This window comes from Dermacentor albipictus, chromosome 5, assembly GCF_038994185.2.
Source record: "Dermacentor albipictus isolate Rhodes 1998 colony chromosome 5, USDA_Dalb.pri_finalv2, whole genome shotgun sequence".
Taxonomy (NCBI): domain Eukaryota; kingdom Metazoa; phylum Arthropoda; class Arachnida; order Ixodida; family Ixodidae; genus Dermacentor; species Dermacentor albipictus.
In genome coordinates this window covers 145,661,743-145,673,973 of record NC_091825.1, presented here as the reverse complement: position 1 = coordinate 145,673,973, position 12,231 = coordinate 145,661,743, and the positions used below count along the sequence as shown (strand labels likewise).

The following is a 12,231-nucleotide window of genomic DNA, read 5'->3' as shown; positions in this document are numbered from 1 at the left end:
TTGCTGGTACCTAAACGAGAAACTGAGTGTGCGCCAGCATTTTCATGTGAGACGGGTGGGTGAGTATCGAGGTAAAACTGCCATGGCAGCAGCTATATACTGTTCACGATCGTGGGCTCCTCGTGCATTTTCTTGTTTATGAGGAATCTAGTGTCCGGAGAATGTATCATACAATCGCAGTTTGGCGACATGCCGAACCCTGGTACTGAAAAGTTGTGTTTTCAGGAACGTATGAACTGGCAAAAATTAGCGTAACTCTATTAAGTCTTGGTTATGTGTTCTCGATTGCGGAGGTTGGCTCTGGGAAAACGTACATAATGGGAACGTATCAACAAGGTTCTACTGTATGTTGGCACACGTGATGAATTCTGTATTATTACACTGAATCCAGAATACAAAAAATGCTCTGCAATATGCTGCGCAACAGTAGGCAACAACAAGGTTTTATTTAATTAGCCTTTTATTTATATCAGAACAATAGCAGTTGATATGCGAGTATACTCCAGCTGGTGTGGCTCTCTTTTATAGGTGAAGTCAGGGCAAGTGCCGGCTTCATCTCTCTCTCTCTCTCTCTCTCTCTCTCTCTCTCTCGAGGATGTTGTTTTGTAGAGCAGAAGCGTGGAGGTGGGAGTGCACTGTGGTATTGGGGATGGACCTTGTGCCGAATTCTTAGGTTGTCACCGAGTGTTGACCAGTTGTTTACCAGTACATGCATACATGCATACATGCTTATGCATACCTTCGTTAAGCAAATATCACTGTTCCACTTGTGGAATATAGTTTTGGTAAGTGTTAGCTGCTGCTGCAGTGATAGGTCCTGTAAGTGTGTGTTTCAGTCACTCCTTCAGTCAAGTCAGATACATTGCACCTTTGTGTTGGCATTGAGCCAGTATGGGGAGCTGGTACATGTTCTCACGCAATCAATCAAATACAATCAGTGGCAGCTCTGCAGTGCCTTAAAGCAGGGTGGTTAGCTAGGAATCGTGTCTCTTCAATGAATCAATAAATCAACTGCAGCTGTATGGTGCCTTGAGCCAGGATGGGGAGCTGGCACACGTGGCCCTGCAGTGCCTTCTGCAGTTGGCCACTCTGAGCCACAGTGGGGAGCGAGAGCACCGAAACACCCACCTCAAGCGCTTCCTCCAAGGCGGGCTGCTCGACCTGATGGCCGTGAGGCCCCCTCGCGCTGGCATCACTCAGCTGCTGGCACGCCTTGCACTCTTCCACCCACCTGCCCTGCTGCCCTCGCAAGTGCACCTCCCATACCTTGAGCGCCTCTGTGACCTGGCCAGCTGTGTGCTCCAGACACCGGTCAGTCTCCTCCTACTCCTTGGGTAGTTAATTTGACCTGAGAGAATTTGTTGTTTCAGCGCTCAGTGTAGGCCATGGTGTAAGAAAAATGTGTTGGGTACCCACACTCGCTGGCCCCCCAAGGGGAAAAGGCAAGGACAGATCATGTTCGTAGATGACCTTGAACGAGCAGTGGTTTGCGAGACAATAATACAGATGGCTCTATAGTATGGGAGGAGCCCGAATGGCTTGAGCAGGCTTAAATTGTGCTCATCTCATTGTGGTCAGTGGCCAGATGCTGTGTTCTGATGACACGAATGTACTTGATTCCTTGCCTTTATAAAATGTTGTGCCTTTGGTTTATTGATATCCTGTGATTTACCCAACGTATGTGTGCTATGTCAAGAGCAAGTTAGCTACGCTTCATACTGGGCGAGAAGCGTTTTGTAGTGTCGAACTTCTGCAGAGCATGCATCCATCTTCAAGGCTGCACACGAACCTGACCATCTGGAAAAGTGGTGCTTCACAATTCCAAAAGCAGATAGGCTTCTGCTACCTACTGACCTAGTGTGCGCAAAGCATTTCCCACCTGGACTTACTTATGCAGCATATCAAGGAAACTTCTGCATTGTGCGATGAGTAGACGTCTGCTTCTGTGACATTCCGTATCCAAGGGCGAGTTTTCACTATCACCGTCACTGTGATGTTCCATGTAAAATGCAAGTGCCATAAGAATGGGTGGCTCGCGCACTATATGCTGTAGGTGCATTGCCAAGCATGTGAGGGTGAGCTGAGAAGTGTAAAATTTCAGTGTACATAGTGAAATTTCATTATAATGAAGTAAGGTGTTGATTTTACCAACTTACTTATATTGAGGTTTAACTGTATTGTCTTCAATCTGAATGCAAATTTATGTTTCCACAGTCCTAGTACTTTATCTTGTTATTGCCATGCCTCCAGCAATTCCTCTAGTGACACTTGGGAAACTGCACACTGGCATTTCAACAGTGTTTAGAGAAACACTAAAGGGAAAAGTTGAGCTGTATGTACATATATTGTGCCTCTACAATTATATACCGGGAATGCTACCCTTAACACTAAATAAAACTTGGTAAGCCAGAAAACATACAGAAGCAAAGGCACGTGGCGACATTATGTTGAAGTTCCCGCACCAGTTCATGAATGATGTCATGAATTTTGATGTTGTCAAAATCCATGAGCTGTATTTATCCCAGCCACGGCAGCTGCAATTTGGATGGGGGCGAAATGCAAAAACACCCTTGTACTGTTCATTGGGTGCATGTTAAAGAACCCGAGGTAGTCAAAGTTGACCCAGAGTCCCCCACTACGGCGGCCCTCATAATCGTGGTTTTGGCATGTAAAACCCTAGAATTAAAAAAAAAAATAATTTTTTCAGTCTCAACTGATTTATGTTTTTATTTAGTGTTTCCTTAATGGTTCTAAAATTCATTAGCAGCTTAGAAGCAATGGTTCTGGCATATTCTGAAATGTCTGAACAAACATTGATTTGGCATTTCTGTGAATGCAAACATGTGCAGGTTGGAGAAGATGCCGAGCAGCAGCAGGAAGCACTCGACCACATTCTAGATGCGTGGGTTCCTTTGCTTCAAGAGCCGGCAGTGTTTCCTGCTGAACCCTTGAAGGTGGCAACCATGCGAGTCTTCGAGCTGTACCTGCGTAGTAGACTGGCGGCCCCCGATGGGACTCGGCCCCCGGTTCGTGATGTTTCTTTAACACATTCAGGTGGTAATTTTTAACGTGAACCATGGTTTTCCTCCTGCCAGGCACTTAGCAGTAGGTATAGTAGATAGGCTCCTGCCTCACCTCTTTTTGACGTCTTATTGCGTGCCAGATTACACAGCAGCCCGATGCTCTGCTGATTAGGCCACAGATGCATGCATACTTATCTAATTTCAATGCCAAGTAGCACATTGAGGGGATCCGTGCATACATCACATATGCGAGAGCACGTGTGTGAGTGCCACGGGCGCAGGAATTGAATGCATGAATAATTGTCAACCTTATCACTGATCTAATGTGTGTCATGTCGTATACAGTCACCAACCAATAATTGGGACTGAATGGGGACCGCCAAAATGTCTGAATATTCGGGCATCCAAAATACCGGATTCGCCCAAAAATTTGTGAACTTTTTTCCACAAGTGGCAAAGAAACGTGTGCTGTATGCTTGGATCGTCACTTTCACTCTAATTTTTCGTGACTAGTGCAAGACATATCGGCGCCTACGAGCGACGGCATTCTTGGCACAGTGCCAGCACACTATCTTTCGTGTGACTCATCAGGAGCAACATCAGGAGGAACACACATCAGTGTCTACGCATGACTGGCACAGTGGCATGCACACTATCTTATCGCAGTGCAGAAACACTGCCGCCCACTGGCACGTCCACACAAAATATTGCAAAAATGAAAGTACCATGAAATCTCGACAGCGGCCTAGCCATAAGTTTATATCGGAGGAGGGGGGGAATGGGGGGAACCAAGGGGGAATGGGGGGTCCTCTGCCAACAACTACCATTCCTCCCACTCCTTCACTTCTCTCTCTCTCTCTCTGTGCTTGTGCGTGCACATGTGTGTTTGTGTGTGTGTGTGTGTGGAGGTTGTACACCACGCAAAGACTAACTCCTAGCACTCCCTGGACAAGAATGCTATAACAATGAGGATGCACGCTTTTGCGTTGCCGAAACAACACTTTGCTTAACTTCTGACAAAAGCTTTTCACTGCTAAGGTGTGTAGCCACTTCGCATCAAATTACGCTATCATCCTTATGCTATCTTTAAAATTATGGTATTAAATAAAGAACTAAAATTTCATTTACGAATCAATGCATTTATATATTGTATGTCAATGACCTTGCTGGATCATGACTTGAAAAAACAAACAGCGCTAAAAACGGGCTAAACAAAAACAAGATAGCACACTATCGTGTGTATTCTTGTTTACAGGCCAGACTTGTTGCAGCCCAGGTAACAGTGGAGATAACTGTTGTTTTTCACTCAGATCTTCTAGTGAGTGGTATTGCCATGACTACGCACAGAAGAGGGTGGGCACTGTTTACCAAGTCGCCTATCATGCAATCACTTTTTTGGCATTGTGGGCATGCTATATTATTCTAGATTTAAAAATACAAGAGCGAAGCTTTGTGCTAGAACTTCTATGTTATATTATGATGCAAGCTTCACTCACTTTCGGGGACCTGCTGACTGACTTGTTTGAGGAGATGCTTAGGAGTAACTTGCCATCATGGTATTGTAGTCATCACATGGCGCTTATTGTTATTTGATCACACTCGGGAATTGATGAGGAAGGCAGTCCAAAGCAGGGTCGCTTCCTGTTTAGAAGCCTTTGTGAAAATTACGGCATCCATAGTTCGCAGTAATATAAGGACCAGTAGCTCTGAAAGATATGAAAGTGTCATGTCTCCTGACACCCATCTATTCTGAAAATTGCAGGGACGTTTAGTTAGGATTAGCTCTTCGCAGCAAGCAGCTCATGTTACGACAATATAGGTGAGCCTCAGCTAGGCAGCTGGCCATGATTGTCTGGTGTTGAGCGATCAGACAGTGACGACGCTGTCCCTATTTCCATAATTACCCGCATTCTGCCAACTTCGTTCTTGACGCCTTTTATGCATGTCTCCCCTTCCTCCTCGTATCCATCATGTCATTCCCCTTCTTTAAATTCTTTTCCATTAGTCACTGCCGCACTCTTCAACATTCATTGGTTTGTTGAATGGCAAGGTGGCTCCTAACATTCCCATATTAAAGTGAAGCTTTCTTTGCCTCTTCCTACGACTTTCCCAGTGCTGCTGCTGTTGCAGTTGTCTCACACACCGCGTAGAGGGGTGGTTCAGAGCGTTTGTATACATGACAGAAACACCGCAGAGAGGAAAGGCAATGCGAGAAACTCATTTGGATCATTCCATCGCATTGCATGTGCGTAATGCCCTCTGGAGCTTCTTGGGCTTCGCCACATTAGTGTCTTGACAGCTTTAATTATCCGTAACCCCTCACAGAAGCATTGCAGAAACTGCAGTGCTTACATTTTTACAAACGTGCAAGTCCAGAAGGAAGGTAGTTATAATGGGAGAGGGGTAGAGAATGGCGAAAAGGTGACGTGAGAAGGTAGACAAGCACTACTATGATAGACACGACAGCAGCTGTGGGCAAACTGGATAAACTTAAGTTGAAGGTACGGTGCAGTACGTTTCTACTATTTCTGAAAAATTTGCAAATATGTCAAGTGAACAACTTACGCAGGGCGTGCAGAAGCAGAGCTGCATTAACTAAAGCGTATTGTAGGGTCTAGAACACTACGGAAGCGGTTGCACGCCAAATCAGCACTGTTGTGCCCGCCGCGGTAGCTTTGTGACTATGGCATTGCTCGAAGTCATGAGTTTGATCCCAACCATGACAGCCGCATTTCGATGAGGGCAAGACAAAAAAATGCTCGTGCACTTACATTTAGGGACACGTTAAAGAACACCACACTGTCAAAATTAATCCGAAGTCCGCTACTATGGTGTGCCTCATTATCCGATTGTGGTTTTGGCAAGTACAGCCTCATAATTCAGTGAAGTTTAATACTTCTGCCGTGATCTGATGTGACATGTGAGGCAATGAAGTGTGGCGCATAACAAAGTCTTGGGCAAACGCCTATCTCTGTGTGTTCTCTTCTGTGTACTACGAAAACAAACAACAGTGATGCACACAAAGTAACGTTTCACATCAGCTCACCACTCTCATGTTGGACTAAGCATTGAAGAAATTTAACATTCGCCGTCAACATTACCGCTAATCATCGTTAAAGCAAAGAGCACAGGAAGCTTCGCTTACACCGATTCCCACAGTGCGTGGGATCCGCGTATCTTTTTTTTCTGTTTCTGGCCTTCGAATGGACTTCGAGGTAATTGACCTACCTGCTCTCCCATCTGTTTGTTGTGGTGGTTTCTTTGCTTCCCTAGCCCAGCACCCCCGTCCATGATATATTTTGCCATGTGTAAATCAGCGTTCTATAGGCCTTTCTTTGTTGTCCCATTTTCTGCCCTATTTTCATTCTTCACTCTGTACAAACTAGCCTAACAGCAAGCTCTTCTCAAGCTTATTAACATAATCAAAGTCAGAGACAAGGGAAAGAAAAAGAATTAAAAAGGAGAGAGGAGGGTTGATTATTATCTGTTACCTTGACAAGCAAGTTGCAATTTTTGTGGAATGCTTTTTTCCTGCGCAACGTGGTTGACGATTTGGTCAAGTACCAGAAATGAAAAGCCCTTCGACGACACGGAGGTGTGGTGCGGAGCAACAATATCTCCAAGTTTTACGCACGCGCTCTTCCCATATTTATCTGGCTATGGAATACTTAGCACTGATCTCCCCTCAGCAGTGATGGTAAACACAATCTGGAATGAGGTAGAGGCGTGCCTTGAGTGGAGCAATTTTCTGTGCATGCGAGAGGGGATCGCCCCCATAAACACCCCCCCCCCCCCCCTTCGGACTGCCACTAGCCCTCGCCTTGCTTCCACGTTCAAGGTTTCTCTTCCATCCATGTTGCTCTTACCGAGCCCACCTCCTGAAACTTTCTGTTCTGTAGAAAATGGGGCAAGGGAAGTTTCGTCAGAACCTCCCTACCCCCCCCCCCCCAAAAAAGGGGGGGATTGGAGCCCCCAAACTACCCCACCAGTCTATGCCAATGAATCTCGATATAACTAACTTCAGGGGACTGCAGCAAATTCTGAAAGGCAGTTGTAGTGAAAGCCCCAAAATTAACCATTTCGTGCATTAACCTACTGGTTCATCAGTAGTGACCGTACGAGCAATCCATGAAACGACACAGTTGGCGCTCGACTCGCGCTGTTGCTGTTTTCCATAAATTCTGCTACCGTGCACCTCCGAAGCACTGTATAGTAAGAGTGGCGTGCGCGCAGAAGAGACTCTGTCGCTGAGAAAACCACAGACAAAGCAGAAGCTCAATTTCGACTCCAAGGCGCAATGTATCGTTCAGTTTGTTTTTCACACTCCTTGCTATGAACATCGCAATGTCTCGCTCGAAGTGGACACTTGAACTTTTCTAAAGTGCAAGTGCATGTAAATGACACCGTCCAGAAAGTGCGACCGTGTGACATCCCTATGAGCATGGAGGTTACGTTTCTCTGCTGTGAAGCCAATATGGCTGCAGAAAGAAAGGCGAAAGGAGATACACACATGCTTCTATTGCTAGGCGACACTTGGTCTTGGCAGAGCATGTGCTCGCAAAACCTGATGTGTCGTCGCCTAAAAAAAGTCCCCTCCTGTCTTTTTTCTCAGTTGGCCGGTGCCTTTTCGTGTGCTAGCCTACTGTTGCGGCTGCCGTGAAGCATAGACTGAGGTCTAAGAATAGCCACATTTCGGAATAATTATTTGTTGTATTGAGGCATTGTTAACATGACACAGAAACTGAATAACGATAGTCATATTGAAAAGTCTGGTTGTCTGAAAAGTTTGTTAATGTGGTGTTTATAGTAACTAGGTCTCACTATCTTTGAAAGTGGCCGTCCAGACATGTGGTCCATGTGTATGTATACAGACATGTATATGCTGGTCCTTGGCCTATTCTGTGGCCACAATTTTCTAGAAATGCCTTTTATACTTGCTGTTTCTTTTCACATTTATTGTGCTTCGTCAGTGGTCAGAGCAGTGCTCTGAGTGCATTATCGACGGGATTAACTGGCCATGAACAGTGGATAAGATGGCATAGAAACAAGCGAAAGGCATCACTAAAAATCGCATCTTGAACCTTGTCATGCTGTCTCTACAGAGCGATGAAAGTGCAGTGAATGCATGCTCCAAATTCTGATCATTGACTACAAGATTGACTAGGCCTAGATAGTTTCGGTTTCAAGGATGTGCTGGCGACATGGCTGATGACCATGTCGGTGACGCATCAAAATGAAAAGCTATTTCTGGTTGCCTTGATGGCCAAAATAGTGCACAGTCTTGCAGTCAGAATCTAAATTATTGCATGAGTTGCTGAAAGTTGGCACAAATTTCAGTCGTCCTTTTACATAAGTCTATGGGGCTAGGGATGGTGCTGAGGGGCTGCCCTAATTATCATGCATGTCTGAATTCTTGGTGTCCCAATTATCACTCATTGACTGTAGCAGGAAGTTGTTTATAAATGCATGTGCATGCCAGTTTTACATTTATTATACCACCTTTGGGATAGGCCGAGGTTGTAGCGAAACATTTGGCACAGGTTGTAATGTTTCTTTATTGAAGTACAACAAGTTGTTGGTCATGCCATCACTGTCATATCATCACTACTGCCGCCTTGCTGCTGTCATAAAAGATCCAATTTCTCACCTTACTTGAATATGTTGGCGCATCTGGTGACACTTCGCAGAACCCCGAATGATACTGAATAACCAAGTAGAGTCACATTCAATATGAGCTGCAACCCGATGTCCATGGTTGAAGGTGCCCCAAGGCTGCAGGGTGCAGGCTAGTATATGAAAAATTGTAGAACCAGACACCATTCCAATTACTTCCTGTTACTGGTGTTTATTAAACCAATTTTTCGTATGTTGCCGTCTACATGCAGTCTTGGAGCCTCTTTGGCCACCAACTCCTTGTTGCAACTCATATTAAATGTGATTGTGCCTCCAAAATGCATTTCAGTAGTACTGTAATGCTGTTTGTGTGCAGTAGCTTTATTAGGGCAAAGCACTCTGCATTAAATTTTCACAACAAGTAACTGCTGATGACACAGACTTAGGACATGGGAACAGTGTGGTTCAAAATTCCAGTCATGACATCATGCCTCTCTCCATGGTAGTTTCATGCGAGGTCCCTGCATTCAGCCATGAATAGCCATTCTTTCTTGTATCAGTATGTTAGAGAGAATTGATTGCCTTAGATGCAGTGCTAACTTTTCATTAGCCATTAGGCACAAATTAAAAATGACTGCATGGCAACCTACACATCTTACCTGCAACACTCTTTGTAGAATTTATTCCTGAGCTGGCTTAGTGCCAGTAGATATATTTACCTGCTTTCTGCTTATATATAATCCTAAAGGTGTAAAAGTTGTAGTGACTAATTCTGCGTTATGATCACAAAGGACTAGTTGCAGCTAAAATCTCTAGTATTAAGTGCTAGTTGTTAAGGTAAGGCTCCATTGCTGAAGCTTGCACAACTACCTCTCAAGTTCCATATTAAAGGTGTAAAGTGAGCTGCAATTCTAGGATCAAACAAATTGCAGATTGCAGAAATCTAAATACCAAATTGTAGATTTCGAATCGAATATCAATCCGAATGAAGAAAAAAAGAAAAGAAAACCCAAATATCAAATCAAATAGAAAATTTATCATAAAGTTCAGTGCTTACAAATTTTGTGCAAGAAAACATGGTGCTGCACATACTTGGGACTCTACTAGTATTCCATAACGAGAATGTTGCCAGCTATCAGTAACTTAGGTGCCTTTAGTAATCAAGATGTACAGTATGGTCTGCTCTTGTTAAAGAGAACCCCAAATTATTATGACCAAACTGGTTAAAGCTCAGTTTTATATGAAGGTCTAGAAGATGTTTGTTTTTCATCAATATAATGCCTGTTGAATAGAATCAAGGGCTTTTTGGTCTCTGAAGCTGAAGAAGTAGTAATCTTATGTTCTACTGAATATCTTATATTGAGGTTTTCAGTTTAATAGTGGACCTCTGTTTTATGGCAGTCTTTTAATGTATAGAACACATTCTTTTCCAGTTTTCCTCCATTGTACACAAGGGTTTACCTAGCTTTATGGGCAGGTTGGTTGCGTGGGTAATCGTCTGCTCGTGAATGTCGATCTGCACGGCAGATGAAGGTGCAGATGCGCTCATCACGTGTCTCGATCACCACTTTGCACCTAGCCATTGCTGGCACCGTGCAGGCGGTCCTGCTGATAGTAAAGAGCAGGGACACATTCATTGTTGGATTCAGCATCATTTGCCACCTGTCAAAGGTTGTAAAATTGGGAGGATCATGCCAAATACGTGCTGCTTTTGTCGCTTCCTCTGTTCATATTGCATTATCGTTTTGATTGGTCCTGCCAATCGACGAGGGTTGTACTGACTGAGACCACCCACGCGTAATGAAAAGTCTGCGTGCATTAACTACTGAACACTTCATTTCACTGAATAGATGAAAAATCAAATATTACATATTTGATTTCCAAACCAAATTATTCAAACATTCATTATTTGATTCGATTTGCTGATATTTGAGTGTTTGCACACCGTTAGTTATTGGGTTAAAAAACTACACTTAATGTTGAGCAGTGTCTGCATCATTCTCCTACCCTTATACATACTGTAAGCATATATATACGTTGCCGTGTCTCAGTCTTGTGCAGCTGAGTTTGCTTTTATAAGTTCTTGATGAGCTTTACCAGAATAGTGCATCTATTCCAGGCATTAATGTAGGCACTGCATCTTTGTTTATCGCGGCCAAGTGTTATATCGCCAGCATATATACATTGCCATGTCTCAGTCTTGTGCAGATGAGTTTTCTTTTGTAACGTTCTGGATGAGCTTTGCCAGAATAGTGTATATATTCAAGGTATTAATGTAGACACTGCACTTTTGTTTATTGCAGCCAAGTGGTTATATTGCAAGCATATATACATTGCCATGACTGTCTTGTGCAACTGAGCTTGCTTTGGTAACGTTCTGGATGAGCTTTCCCAGAATAGCTTATCTATACAAAGCGTTGATGTAGTCACTGCCCTTTTGTTTATCATGGCCGAAACAACACTAGAAAACTTTTCAGCTGTAGTGAAGTTTTCATGTACATTTACTCAATGTGCAGATCAACGATGACGAGGAAGTGGCTGAGGAAGATGAGGATGATCGGGTTCGTTTTCGTGACCAGCTCTCTGTGGTTGGAATGTTAGGTCGCCATGTCCTGCCTCATAGCTTGCCCCTGCTCTGCCGGTAAGCACCGAGGACTCGAACAGAAAAGACCTTTCTGATTCTTTTCATCTAGTTTGCTCAGATTTGTTTAGCTGGAGTTTCCTATTTCACCACTCCATTCATACACGTTTGCACCTTCAGTACCCTTAAAATGATTCCCTAAAATAAAGCAAAATTAAAGCAGTTCTTTAATGACACGGGTAGCCACAAGACTTAGCCAAAACATGTGAAATACCTTGCGAATGCCTCGCCACGCCGACTCAATGGCCAACTGTCATTGTGGCAAATGCGCCGAGATGCGCAAAAGAAGAAAAAATAGAGAAAAAGATGTGAAAAATACCATGTGACGATGCTCAACCAATTCGAAGATGCAGACCTTCTCTTCTGCCTCCTCTCATGCTCCTTGCTGCAGCTGTGGCGACAAGATAAAAGTATGTCGCTACTACCTTTAGTTTTATTCAGGCTGTTTAGGTGAGAAGGGAAGGATGACGCAGGTGGCGCGAAGTGTATGTGGTAGGGTTTACGCAGATGGACAGCACGGGGACAGCGTGGGGGAAGAGTGACAGAGTGCAGTAATAAAGTGAATGTTTGCGACAAACGTGTTGGCCTGTTCTGCTGTCATTTGTAACACCACTGAAAGCAGTTTCTCTCTTGGTTTTTAATAGTTTGTTTGGATACCTTCAAGTTAGCAATTTTTCAGTAGTTTGTTGGCTTTCTATTCAAGTTCAAATAAAGATGTCTGTGAGAGCTGCTTTTTTTTTTCTTCGGTAGTGCTGCTGCAAGCATTATCAGATGTTACGTTATCCCAGATCATGCGTTACTTCTTTCCCCCTGGCCCCCAAGAAACATATCATCAGAGTTAAAATGTACAGCACTATTCAAGCTAATAACTAACCCAGATTTCCACATTAACTACATTGGACCAACTTGCCTTTGTGTGCAGTGTCAGCTGTATGCTTTTTTCTCTGTTGGCTC

The 12,231-nt window shown here is 43.9% G+C and overlaps 1 protein-coding gene across 2 annotated transcripts in view; it reads left to right on the top strand.

The window, feature by feature from the left end:
• Positions 1-12,231, top strand: part of LOC135906286 (exportin-4-like) — a 66,591-nt gene that overhangs the window by 18,962 nt on the left and 35,398 nt on the right. For both annotated transcript variants that reach the window (XM_065437611.1, XM_065437610.1), the window contains exons 8-10: positions 1,018-1,311; positions 2,850-3,026; positions 11,153-11,277. In XM_065437611.1, the coding sequence (XP_065293683.1) occupies positions 1,018-1,311; positions 2,850-3,026; positions 11,153-11,277 (596 nt within the window). The remainder of the gene's footprint in view (positions 1-1,017; positions 1,312-2,849; positions 3,027-11,152; positions 11,278-12,231) is intronic.